The 13,918-nt window shown below is 38.0% G+C and overlaps 1 protein-coding gene across 4 annotated transcripts in view; it reads left to right on the top strand.

The window, feature by feature from the left end:
* UBR5 (ubiquitin protein ligase E3 component n-recognin 5) overlaps positions 1-13,918 on the top strand; it is a 153,875-nt gene that overhangs the window by 75,207 nt on the left and 64,750 nt on the right. For all 4 annotated transcript variants that reach the window (XM_024250780.3, XM_024250779.3, XM_024250778.3 and 1 more), the window contains exons 10-14: positions 7,577-7,693; positions 7,776-7,886; positions 9,072-9,226; positions 10,303-10,420; positions 13,478-13,662. In XM_024250780.3, coding sequence (XP_024106548.1) covers positions 7,577-7,693; positions 7,776-7,886; positions 9,072-9,226; positions 10,303-10,420; positions 13,478-13,662 — 686 coding nt within the window. The remainder of the gene's footprint in view (positions 1-7,576; positions 7,694-7,775; positions 7,887-9,071; positions 9,227-10,302; positions 10,421-13,477; positions 13,663-13,918) is intronic.

Raw genomic sequence — 13,918 nt, 5'->3', positions numbered from 1 at the left:
GAACATCAAACAAGAAAAAGAAATAAAAGACATCCAGATTGGAAAGGAAGAAGTACAATTATCTGTATTTGCAGATGACATGATCTTATATGTAGAACCCCCTCGAAAATTTCACAAGAAAACCTGTTAGAACTAATAAATTCATTAAAGTTGCAGGCTATGAGGTCAACATACAAAAATCGGTAGTATTCCTATACACAAATAACAGCCTAGCTGGAAAAGAAATTAAGAAAATAATCTTGGCTAGGTGCTGTGGCTCATGCTTATAATCTCAGCACTTTGGGAGGCTGAAGCGAGAGGATCTCTTGAGTCTAGGGAGCTTCATGGATGGGAAGAATTAGTATTTTTAAACTTATACTGCTCAAAGTAATGTACAGATTTATATGTAATCTCTATCAGAATTCCAGTGGCAATCTTCACAGAAATAAAAAAGCAATCCTAAAATTTGTAAAGAACCATAAAATACCCCAAATAGTGAAAGCAATAATAGGAAAATTGGAAGCACCATACTTCTTGGTTTCAAATAGTATTACAAAGCTATAAGCAATCAAAACCATATGGTGCTGGCATAAAAACAGAAACATAGACCAGTGGAACAGAATAGAGAGCCCAGAAATAAATTCAAACATATATTATTAACTAATTTTTGACAAGGGCACCAGTGGGGAAAAGATAGTTTCTTCAGTAAGTGGTACTGGGAAAACTGGATTTTCACATGTAAAATTGGATTCCTATCTTAGACAATACATAAAGATCGACTCAAAATAGACAAAAGACCTAAATGTGAAATATGAAACCTTAAAAACTATAAGAAAATAGAAGGAAAGCTCCTTGACATTGCTCATGGCAGTGATTTTTTTTTGGATTTCACACCAAAAACTCAAACTTCAAAAGCAAGAATAAGTAAATGGAGCTACGTGAAACAAAAAGCCTTTGTGTATAGTAAACAGTCAACAAAATAAAAAAGCACCGTATAGACTGTGAAAAAATATTTGCAAACCATGCATGTCATAAGGAGTTAATATTCAAAATTTATAAAGAACACTTGAAGCCAGTAGCAGAAAAATAACCTGATTAAAAACCGGGTAAGGACCTTATAAGACGTTTCTTCAAAGAAGACATAAAAATGGCTAACAGATATTTGAAAAGGTGCTTAACGTCAGTAATTGTCAGGGAAATGCAAATTAAAACCACTGTGAGATACCATCTCACACCCATTAGGATGGTTGTTATCAAAAAGACAAGAGATAGCACATGTGATACAGAGAAAAGAGAACCCTTGTATGCTGTTGGGAACTAGATTGGTATAGCTATTATGGAAAGCAGTATGGAAGTTCCTAAAGAAGTTAAAAATAGAGCCACCATAGGACCCAGCAATCCCTATTATGTGGGTACCCAGAGGAGATGAAATCATGCATATCTGCACTTGGGCCAGGCGCGGTGGCTCACGCCTGTAATCCCAGCAGTTTGGGAGGCCGAGGCGGGTGGATCACCTGAGGTCAGGAGTTCGAGACCAATCTGGCCAAAGTGGTGAAACCCTGTCTCTACTAAAAACACAAAAACTAGCTGGGCATGGTGGCACATGCCTGCAATCCCAGCTACTTGGGAGGCTGAGGCACAAGAATCACTTGAACTCGCGGGGCGGTGTTTGCAGTGTGCCAAGATCACACCACTGCACTACAGTCTGGGCGACAGAGCAAGACTCTTGTCTCAAAAAACTAACTAAATAAATAAACAAATAAATTTTGTTGTGTATATTTGAAGTTTACAACAGGTTATAGGATACATGTAGATATTTACATTGTTACTATAATAGATTAACATATCTATCATCTCACAGTTACTATTTTGTGACAAGAGCAGCTGAAATCTACTTAACAAAAATCCATAATATGATACCATTTTATTAACTGTAATCCTCATGACATACATTACAGCTCTAGATTTGCATCCTACGTGTCTGCTGTGTATCCTATAACCCCATTTTCCCTCCCTCACACCCCCACATTCCTTGTCAGCCCATGGTAACCACTGCTTTATTCTCTACCTTTGTATATTTGACCTTAAAAAAAAAAAAAAAAAAGACTTCACATATAAGTGAGATCACACAATATGTTTTTTCCCTGTGTCTAGCTTATTTCTCTTAGCATAATGTCCTCTAGGTCTATCCATGTTGTGGCGAATGGCAAGATCTCCTTTTTTAAGCTGAATAATTTTCCTTTTTTTCTGTTGTGTCTGTGTGTGTGTTTTCTTTATCCATTTGTCCATGAAGGACACTTAAGCTTTTTCCATATATTACCTATTATAAATACTACTACAATGAATATGAGAGTGCAGATACTTTTTTTTTTTTTTGTGAGAGAGAGTTTTGCTCTGTTGCCCAGGCTGGAGTGCAGTGACACGATCTCGGCTCATTGCAAGCTCTGCCTCCCGGGTTCATGCCATTCTCCTGCCTCAGCCTCCCAAGTGGCTGGGACTGCAGGCGCCTGCCACCAGGCCCGGCTAATTCTTTTGTATTTTTGGTAGAGACGGGGTTTCACTGTGTTAGCCAGGATGGTCTCGATCTCCTGGCCTCAAGATCCGCCCGCCTCGGCCTCCCAAAGTGCTGGGATTACAGGCGTGAGCCGCGGCACCTGAGTCAGTACTGTTAATTAACATTAACTGGCGGGGCTTGGTGGCTCATGCCTGCAATCCCAGCACTTTGGGAGGCCAAGGCAGATGGATCACTTGAAGTCAGGAGTTCAAGACCAGCCTGGCCAACATGGTGAAACCTCGTCTCTACTAAAAATACAAAAATTAGCCAGGTGCGGTAGCGTGCACCTGTAGTCCCAGCTACGTGGGAGGCTGAGGTGGGAGGAGCAACCTCCCTGTTGGAACCAGCTGATCAGACTTGCGGGTTATATTGCTTCACCTTCATTGTGCTTCCCACACTGAGGAAAACGAAGGCAGAGGATTCTAAAAGTGGAAGTTGGCTGGGGAAGGTCTTTGTTTTGTTTTTATTGACATCTGGAAACTTCCAGGATTAACTAGATATGTCACAAATGTAATTTAATATGAAGTAAGAACAAAATGAAAAATGATCATAAAAAGGAAAAGAAACTTGGCAGAAAAAGCATATTGAAAAGTGGATAGGCAGAGAGATATGAAGTGTGAATGGACACAGTTGGCCAAACTGCAGTGTGTCTTGTAGTTGCCATCATTCCAATCATGATGTGCAGTACATTGTATTTAGTGACAGGAGTTGGAGCTGCTACCTAATGATAAAACCAGTGTTTGCTCATAGTAGAAAAAATGTGAAAACCAAGTTTTGTGGGGCAAAATTTAGGAATAGAGATGCCAACTTTTTCACAATATGAATTAGTAAACATAGGTGTGGCCAGTTAATAGAGTTGGTGTTGCTGGGCCAAGTGTTTTTTAAAGTTTTGGCCACTATTTCATGTCTCATATTTTTAACAGTTTTCCTTCCCCCTTTGAGGAAGGATTTCTAGTTAAATTTATGACCCATTTATGTTGGACAGTTGCAAATTTACTAATTCAACTTCTTTTTGTTGAAAAATAGAGCTGCAAACTACTGCTCTTTAAGGAAACATGCATAGCCACTTTCTCTAGTCGGATTGAGCAGATGTCAGCTTGCTTAGAAGCAGCAATTCGTATTTCACAAAAATAATAAAAACATTGTTTTCTATGACTTATGAAATGAGTGAGCTAAAATACTGTCCTTGTATATGTATTTGATTGTTTTGTATTTCTCTACATACAGTAAGTTTCTTTAATACAGATAAATCTGAAGCAGGCAAGAAGTAGTAGGTGATTTTTTTGTCCTCTTCCTGTGGGTTCATAGTTGTGCTATTCATTTTCATTTGTCCATAGTGGGTTTTCAGGGCCTTTAGGGGTTTAATTGGCTCATCCAGACCTTATCACCCTGGGGGACATTGCCCTATCTCTGAAAGATAAAGGCAAGTCAGTTCCGAGAGGGCCTCATGCACCATGCTCTTGCTATTGGGATGGTTTGTTCAGGATTGTACTGCTCTAGTAAGGCATTTACCCAAAGAAGCTGGAGTTAAGATTCATTTGCTCATTCAACAGTTGGTCAGTGTGTTCCTGCTTTGTGCCGTATACCAAGCTGGCATATGGTAATACAGTCGTGAGTATGATATTGGCCTTTCCACAAGGAATTCAGTGGGGAACACAGACATTTACATAGAATGTAACGTGATCATGTGATCAGCGCTAGGCTGAAAGTATGAATAAAGTGCTGTAGGGGTTCAGAATGGTAAATGACCAATACCACCTGAGAGATCTGGCAAAGGCATCGCAGAGGAGATGGCATTTAAGCAGCATTTTTAAGGTGAGGTGGGCATTGACCAAGGCACAAAGGTATTCCAAATGTATCTGGGCATGGGCCCAGAGTCACAAAAGGTCATGATGTGTTTGAGAAACAAAGAAAAATTCAGAATTGCTGCTTTGTGGTGGGGAGTAGGAGAAGAGGTGGGATGGAGATGACTAGACAGTTTACCAAGCAAGAAGTTAGGATATTGTTTTGCAGCAATTAAGAAGTCAACAGAGTCCTTAGAGAAGTGACTTGATGTGATTGGTGGGGTTTTGTTTTGTTGTATTTGATTAGTTTCAAGGAGGCGAACATTACTGGCATGATGGGAGAAAGAAAGAGGAAAAATCGAAAGTTAGTTATGAGAATGCTACAGTTGTTCAAGGAAATTGTGAGGATCTCAACCAAAGCAAGGGGTATGGGGAGAGAGAAAGAGAAGAATCTGAGAGGAATTTGAGATCAGTTTAGACATGGGAACCTGGGAGCACGCCTCATCTCTTCCTTTTCTCTCATCAGTTAATTCGATTGTCATGTCTCCCATTACCAGGTGGGTGGTGATGTCATTCATAGAGATAGGAACTACAGGGAAGGCGCAGCTTTGCAGGAGATGGCGGATTCATTTTAGGGATGTCATTGTGCTTTTTAAGACAGCTGTAGGTAAGTCTGGAGATAGGAGATTTACACATTTAAAAGCATGATGCTCTGGTAGATGAAGTCACTGAGGCTGAAGGTGAAGCACAATTTGAATACAGGGAGAAAGACAGAATTAGCGGCAGGGAGTGCATGGTAGTGCCAGGGAGATGGAGGGAAGACCATGCATGGTAGTGCCAGGGAGATGGAGGGTAGGTGGAAGACCAGTAGAGAATGGTGACCTGTGAATTAGGGAGAGAAGGATGGGTTCCAGAACAGATAATGAACAGAGGCAAATCATCTGAAGAGTTTAAAGAGAAGATGGATTGATTAAATACATTGAGCATTGATTTGGCAGTTGGAAAAAATGTCGTATCCGTCACTGAAAACTGGTAAGGTGAAACATGCCAGGCAGTAATTCACTTTACCATGTTAGGACTGAAGGAGAGATTTGTTTGGATGGTTGTTGGGGGATATGGGAAGGAGTTGCATCCAGTGTGTCTGTGGGTTATCTTTAAATAGGAGGGGAGGAAAACCCTTCTTTCTCTGAGATGGGGAGAAGGGAGGAGGTGAGAATGGTGCTTTAATTAAGCAAATCTAGAGCTAAGAATATTGAGGAAGCCCCTGCCTGAGAGCTATCATTTTCTGGGTGAGTCAGAGATGAAGTCAGGGGAGGAGATTAGTCATAGTCGAATTTGATTGAGTGCTTTTTGCACTGGGCTCTGTGCTGTGTACTTTATCCAGCTGACCCTTGAACTATGAAGGGGTTAGGAGCACCCACTCCTCATGCAGTTGAAAATCCACATAACTTTGACTCCCCCAAAACTTATTATAGCCTCCTGTTGACTGGGAGCCTTAGCAACAACATAAAGTTGATTAACACATATTTTGTGTGTTATATGTAGTATATACTGTATTTATACAATAAAGTAAATTAGAGAAGAAAATGTTATTAAGAAAATCGTAAGGAAAAGAACATATATTTAGTATTCATTAAGTGGAAGTGGATTACCATTAAGGTCTTTATTCTCATTATCTTCACGTTGAATAGGCTGAGGAGGAGAAGGAAGAATTAGAAGAGGAGGAGTTGCTTTTGCTGTCTCAAGGATGGCAGAGGCTGAAGAGAACTATAAGCAGACCCTAAAAGTTCAAACCCATATTGTTCAAGGGTCAACTATATATGTTACTCCGTTTGGTTTTTACCCTGCACTCCCCTCTCCCTTACCATGATTTGCATTACCTTAATACCCATTTTAGAAATGAAGAAATGGTTTCAAAGAAATTGTATAGTTTACCTGAAGTCACATACTTAATAAGTGTTGGATCTAGGTTTGGGACTCACTTAGTCTGATTCCATTATAGTTAATTCTTAACCATAGGATTGAGACGAGAATATGAAGTAGAAAGGTAAAATTTGATGCAGCTTCTGTGGAGAAAGTCAGTAATGGTTTGTAGACATCCATGGTAAAGGTAAGGGAAGAATTGCTAACTTGGAGAATTCCAAATTTGGTCTCTTTTCCATCCCCCAATAAAAGTGACTTGAAAATAGGGTTGACTGGTACAGGTAAAATAGACGATTAAAATTAGTATTATTTCTGTACAACACTGTGGCATAACCTGTTGTTATTATGTTATATTAATAAATCTTGTAGACTTTACAAGTTTTAGCTGAGCACTATAACGTTACCATCTGACCAAATAAAATTGAATTTTGGCAGAAAAACCAGAAAGACACCATTTGTTTATCATACCCTGGAGCCAGAATCCCAAAGAAAATGGAGAAATACTATGTATAGACCAATAGCATTTTTGCAACCTAAAATCTGTTATTGGCAATTTTTGCTGTGAGATTTCTAGGTAGCTTTGTGGCTCTGATCATTGGTTTTATGTTAAAGAAAATTATTTATTTACATTTATTAGCCAAGCTTTTTATAATTAATTGCATTCCAATCATTGCACGTATGTCAACATAAAAGTGAATGAATTATTACCTTAAATATGGGCATTTGTTTCCATAGCTTGAAAGAGCTTACAGGGAAAGAATCTTTTGATTTGACATCGTTTTTCTCTGTTTCAGCTCCTTATTCTGTTTTTCTTTTTTTCCCTTCACTCATTCAGCACATTGATTGAGCACCTACTTGTATGCTAAGTTCTTAAGTTACAGTGGTGAATAAGACAAAGCTTATACTTGAGTGAGATAGTGTATAAACAAATAAATATGTCAAGTTGTGAAATGCTGTGGATTAAAAAGAAAGCAGTGTGTAGGGAACTAATGTGAGAGTGGTGGTTCTGTACATAGTGTCATCAGAGACAATCTCTTGAGGGAGTGTCACCTGAGAAAGAGTAACACAGAGGGAACAGCAAGGACAGTGGTCCGAGGGTAGGAAGAAGGCCACTGTCACAGGAAGAAGGCCAGTGTGAATGGAGGTGAGTGAGTTAATGGAGGGAGCCAGGGCCACCTTAATTGGATACCTTGTAGGCTGTGCTAAAGACTTTGTATAGTTGTGGTTTATGTGTTTACATAATTAATCTAGATCTGTTGAAGTGATTAAAATGACAGTGTTCAAATCAGTAGATTTGGCAATTTTTATATTTATAGTATTGTATTTTACTTTATAGGATGGAACAAAATTCATCTGTATTGGGGCTCTATATTCTGAACTTTTGGCTGTCAGTAGTAAAGGAGAACTTTATCAGTGGAAATGGAGTGAATCTGAGCCTTACAGAAATGCCCAGGTATTTTATTTTATGAAATCTTGCATTGAATAGCTCTACATATCAACATATAAAATAGTAATTTTTTTTTATGCTTTCAAAGAATCCTTCATTACATCATCCACGAGCAACATTTTTGGGGTTAACCAATGAAAAGATAGTCCTCCTGTCTGCAAATAGCATAAGAGCAACTGTAGCTACAGAAAATAACAAGGTATGAAACACTTTGCATTGATTAACATTTCATGCTTTAATTCTTGTTTTCTTTTTTTCTTTTTTTGCTCCTTTTCCATCTTTTCATTTTTGATCTATGTTAACATAAATACAAAGTGTCTCAAGCCTTAGTAATCTAATGTATATTTTTGTTGGCTAGTTTATACTGTAACTTTAAAAATAGCTTTCTGTGGCTGGGCCTGGTGGCTCACACCTGTAATCCCAGCACTTTGGGAGGCTGAGGTGAGTGGATCATGAGGTCAGGTGTCGAGACCAGCCTAGCCAACCCATCTCTACTAAAAATACAAAACCCCATCTCTACTAAAAATACAAAAAAACTAGCTGGGTGTGGTGGCGGGCGCCTGTAATACCAGCTCCTCAGGAGGCTGAGGCAGGAGAATTGCTTGAACCTGGAAGGTGGAGGTTGCAGTGAGCTGAGATCGTACCGCTGCACTGCAGCCCAGGCGACAGTGCGAGACTCCGTCTCAAAAAAAAAAAAGCTTTCTCGTTTAAGGAAAGGCAAAAATATTCAAGAAAATTGCTAAGAAAAGATGTTGAGAAGCTAGAAAATACAGATTGACAAAGTATGGATATTATGTCTCAAATTATCGGTTTGGCTTTAAAGTCACTAAATTGTTTTGTTTTGTTTTTTTGAGACAGGGTCTTGCTTTGTTGCCCAAGCTCAAGTGCAGTGGTCGTAGCTCACTGCAGCCTTGAACTCAAGCCTTCCGAGTAGCTAGTACTGTAGGCACACATCACTGTGCCCAGCTGATTTTTAAAACTTTTTTGTAGAGGCAGTCTCACTGTGTTGCTCAGGCTAGTCTCAAACTCCTGGCCCCAAGTGATTCTCCCTCCTTGACCTCCCAAAGTGCTGGGATTACAGGCATGACACCTGGCCTAAAGTCTAAATTCTTCTAAAAATTGGTAGAGCAAATGTTTACTTCTGACCTTAAAGATGGCCTTAGACATTCATTTCAATAACTGCTATTTTGATTTGTGTGAAAAAAGTATTTTAGTTTCTAGTCTTACTAAGAACCTCTCTGAATTACTTATTTTTATAGCATTTAGCTGAAAACATTTTAGAACTCCAGTCTTTAAAGTATATATGTCTTGCCCTGGTTTTTACCACAATCCTTTTGAAAAGGTGGCTTGATTTTATTTAAAGTTCTAATATTTTATTCTTTAGGTTGCTACATGGGTGGATGAAACTTTAAGTTCTGTGGCTTCTAAATTAGAGCACACTGCTCAGACTTACTCTGAACTTCAAGGAGAGCGGATAGTTTCTTTACATTGCTGTGCCCTTTACACCTGCGCTCAGCTGGAAAACAATTTATATTGGTGGTGAGTCTATAGGGAGGAGGAATTTATCGGTGAATGCTTGTGTATGTATAGAGAGATGCTTTGAGTAGTGGAATACCAACATGAGAAGGTCAATTAAAAGATAATGCCTTATGGAAGGGAAATTTCACTTTGGAACAAAGTATCATTTTAAAAAACTTTTTAACAGTTAAATTTATAAAAGTAGTACATACTTAGTGAATATAATTAATAAGTTTTATGGAAGTATAAAGTAGAAACAAAAGTCATTTAGAATCCTGCAACCCAGAGATAACTACAGTTAACATTTGGGGTATTTTAAATCTTTTTTTCCTCTACATAAACATGTACTTTGCTTTTACATAATTGAAAGTATAGGTTATAGAGTGTTTTTTTCATTTCATTGTGTGAATATTCTCTGCTTTATTTAATTATAGCTTTACTGTTAGAAGGTGACCTTACATTTTTTCTTTGTTGTGTTTTAAGGAGTTAACAGCAAATTTTCATTTTGGAAACAATATATAGGGGAGTTTCCTAATGAAGTATAATTATTTGGAAGAAAATATGTCAATTAGGCCCAGGCACAGTGGCTTACATGTGTAATCCCAGCACTTTCGGAGGCCAAGGCCAGAGGATTGCTTGAGCCTGGGAGTTCGAGAACAGCCTGGGCAATACAGTGAGACCTAGTCTCTACAAAAAATACAAAAAGTAACTGGGTGTGGTGGTGGGTGCCTTGTAGTCTCAGCTACTTGGGAGGCTGAGGCAGGAGGATCTCTTGAGCCCAGGAGGTAGAGAGTGCAGTGAGCTGAGATCAGCCACCTGCACTGTAGCCTGGGCAGCAGAGAAAGGCCCTGTCTCAAAAAAAAAAAAAAAAAATTGATGAATTTCCCATAACATTTAATTATAAAGGTTTAATAAAAGTAGATCCAGTTATTAATCTAATGCACAAATTAAGATGAAATTGTACACATTAATAGTTTTCTGAGGCGAAAATACTGGAGAAATGCCAGAAATGCTTAACTGATAATATGTGTAATTTCAGATTTATTTAGTGGGCTGTTTTACTGCTTATTTGACCAATTTATGTTTTTTGTTTTCAGGGGTGTAGTTCCTTTTAGTCAAAGAAAGAAAATGTTAGAGAAAGCTAGAGCAAAAAATAAAAAGCCTAAATCCAGTGCTGGTATTTCTTCAATGCCAAACATCACTGTTGGTACCCAGGTAAGTGATGAATTTAGCCTGTCTTAAGGGACCTCGTTTCTCTTCAGAATCACTTTCTTCCCTTGTAAGCAGTTTTACAGATGAGCATCATTTGAAGAATCGGTTTCCAGTAACGTGTATGTGTCATGTCATTCTTCCTTCATTCAGTAGAGTAATACTGTATAGATTGTGGTTCAGTATCAGTAGGTTTCCCTATGGAGCAAGGTTCCCTGGTTTTAAGAATCACTTGCTACTTTTAAAATGCAGAGTCTGGAACCCCTTACCTGAAATGTTTAAGTTTGTTTGGTGGTAGGGCCAGGCATCATTGTGTTTAGCAAACATCCCGGGTGATTCTTACGACTAACCCGTTTGAAAGATACTGCTCTATGAGGATGTTGTCAGCATGAGGCAGGGGACTTTGGCAAATCCCCATTTCTACCACTTTCTGGTTTTTGACTCTGAGATGGTTTTAGGCTTCTACAGGTACTATTTTCTGGAAGCTGATATTCTTAATATCTCAATGGTTCTCTAAGTGTGGTCCAGAGACCGCTGCCTTCTCCTCAGCCCTTTCAGGGAGTCTGAAAATTTCCTTCATTTTTCTATTACATATTTGTGTCAGGCTGAATTAGCTTCCTATTAGCTGAATTAGCTTTGTCAGAAGAAGGTATCAACAGATTGAATGCAGAAGCAGACATGAGAATACAGCTGTCTTTTATTAAGTCTGACATTAAGAGATTTGCTAAAATGTAAACGATGTTACTTTTCTCGCCGCTATTTTTTGAAAATCTGTTTTCCATAAAAATTGTTTATATGAGTGTGGGGTTTTATTACTGTTAAATATTTAAAACTTTCTCAATTTCAATTACTAATACACTCGATTTACTCAGTTTTAATTTACTAATTATTAAAACTAGATATGACCCATATAAACATAAGGTTTTTGGGATATGCAGTATTACTTAATAGTGAAAAAAGGAAAAAGGTCTTGAGATCAAATGAGTCTGAGAACTTCTAATTTATTACATTCTGGTTGAGGTTTATCTTCTGAGTAAAACTTAATGCTTATATTCATTACAGCAAATGCTGTTATGAATGTTTAAAAACTTAATCCTTAAAACGTAGACAAAATGGTAGTTTTTTATTATAGAATGTGGTGTTAATTTCTTCATCTAGCACTTTAAATGCAGGTGTTTTTTTTTTCTCATTACAAGGTAGTAAAATGTACCTATTCTTTTTCTTCATGACACCTTTTTTCTTGGTCTTAATCATGTTCTTCTGCCTGTTAGTCTTCGAACCAGAAAATTTTCAGCATTTACCCACTAGTTTGAACATTATTGATCGGCCTTCATTATTTGTATTAGTTTCTTTGGACAGGGTATGCTCTCTCTTTTTCCCCTTGCTCCTCTCTTTGCTCCTCCTTCCCTCCTTTGTAGGATCCCTTCTTTGCCTATTTAGTTTAAATACTGATTTCTGATGTCCTGGACATTCTTTTTCAATTGCACTCATGTACTGGCAGGATGTTGCAGCAGCTGCCATATCAGCAGGTAGGATGGTATTACTGTAGACAGGGAGAGCAGAAAAAATACTGGAGAAAAGCTTTAAATAAAAAAGCTTGACACTAAATTGCTGAAAGATAGCATATGAAAATACCATGGTATATAACCAAGGTTGTGTTTTAAACCTGTAGAGTACTGGAGGCTGAGGGCAGTTACAGCTGCAGAACAAGTAAAATATTCATGTCTTAACATCGAAAAGAACTGTTGGTCACTTATTCAGCTGCATCTGTATTTATAGGTCATCTTAAGAACTATTCATTTTATGCCACGGAGTTATAGTTAATGATACATAACTATTCTTTGGTAGAACTGTACCTCTAAGCCAATGTTTCCAGTTCCTGCACTTTTCAAATATACCACCATCTTCTTTTGTTTCTTACATTTAATTATAAGCCACAGAAAATCATGATCTTCGTATGTACCTCTGGTCATCTATCACATAGTAAGATTGGGATATTGGAGAAATAAAAGATATCTCCAGAAAAAATGTTCCTATCTAAGATGGAGATATTGTTGGTATGTTTAACAGTGCTGTCTTGAAGGCCATTGGTTTTCGGAGTATGACCTGAGGTTAGTCCCTGACAGAGTTTTTTGGGTTTTTTTTTCTCTGTAAGTTATTTACTCCTGAACTCAGTTAAACTTCTGACACTAATGTCTACATATGCTTTTTTAATTTAAAAGAAAAATTATTCATGGAACCTTCTGGCTAGCAGGAAACAGTAGTCTTCTGGGAGAAAGAAACATCTATAGAGATAAAGTTATAGAGCCTATCATGAATTAAGGGAAAAAGTTATTTCAGATTGTAGGAAACAGACAAGAAGTGTAATTTTTTTTTCACATTTTACTTTTTAAATTATAATGCCTTTTAGTTTCTTCTCTGCTGTTTCTGCTCTGTTTTTTTGTTTGTTTGTTTGTTTGTAGCAGAATGGTTGGGATATTTGCTGCATGAAAATTTAAAGTTAATGGTAAATTTTTAGCAAACATGTTGAAATTATTCCTTTTCCTTAATATTAGAAACAAATTTTCTTTTCCTTTGTTTTCTTTTTCTTTTTTTTGAGATGGAGTCTCACTCTGTTGCCCAGGCTGGAGTGCAGTGGCATGATCTCGGCTCACTGCAACCTCCACCTCCCGGGTTTAAGCAATTCTCTGCCCCAGCTTCCCAAGTAGCTGGGATAACAGGCGCATGCCACCATGCCCAGCTAATTTTTGTATTTTTAATAGAGACGGGGGTTTCACCATTTTGGCCAGGCTGGTCTTGACCTCCTGACTCATGATCCACCTGCCTCGGCCTCCCAAAGTGCTGGGATTACAGGTGTGAGCCACCACGCCCGGCCTAGAAACAAATTTTCTTAATGAAGACCTTTAAGGTGGTGCTTTTTCAGCCTTATTGATTGGGTAAGATTACACTGGGAAACCTAAAAGCCTAGTACTTTCATATATTGTATTTCATCCATTTGAAATAAATATTATATATATTTTTAAAGTTATGTCATCTTGATGGTGGTTTTCTTTTGTTTGCTAGGTATGCTTGAGAAATAATCCTCTTTATCATGCTGGAGCAGTTGCATTTTCAATTAGTGCTGGGATTCCTAAAGTTGGTGTCTTAATGGAGTCAGTTTGGAATATGAATGACAGCTGTAGATTTCAACTTAGATCTCCTGAAAGCTTGAAAAACATGGAAAAAGCTAGCAAAACTACTGAAGCTAAGTAAGTACTATATCTTAACTAATCGTGCTTTTACACCAGTTCCTTGTTTGCTCTGCCTATGAATGGGAATAATCAAGGAAGACTTAGAGGTGTGTAGTGAAGTTGTAAACTCCTAACATGATAGGGTCTTGTTAAGGTTCCCAGGAAATTTGAAAGGAATTGCTAAATTTTACTGTTTGTAACTTGGCTAATATTTATATATTAACAGTTGATTTTGATGGCCAGATGACAGTGTAGTGTTCTCTTTTGATGCCCT

The sequence above is a fragment of the Pongo abelii genome, chromosome 7 (genome assembly GCF_028885655.2).
Source record: "Pongo abelii isolate AG06213 chromosome 7, NHGRI_mPonAbe1-v2.0_pri, whole genome shotgun sequence".
NCBI lineage: Eukaryota > Metazoa > Chordata > Mammalia > Primates > Hominidae > Pongo > Pongo abelii.
Note: the sequence above shows the minus strand (reverse complement) of the source record. Positions and strands in the feature narration are given on the sequence as shown.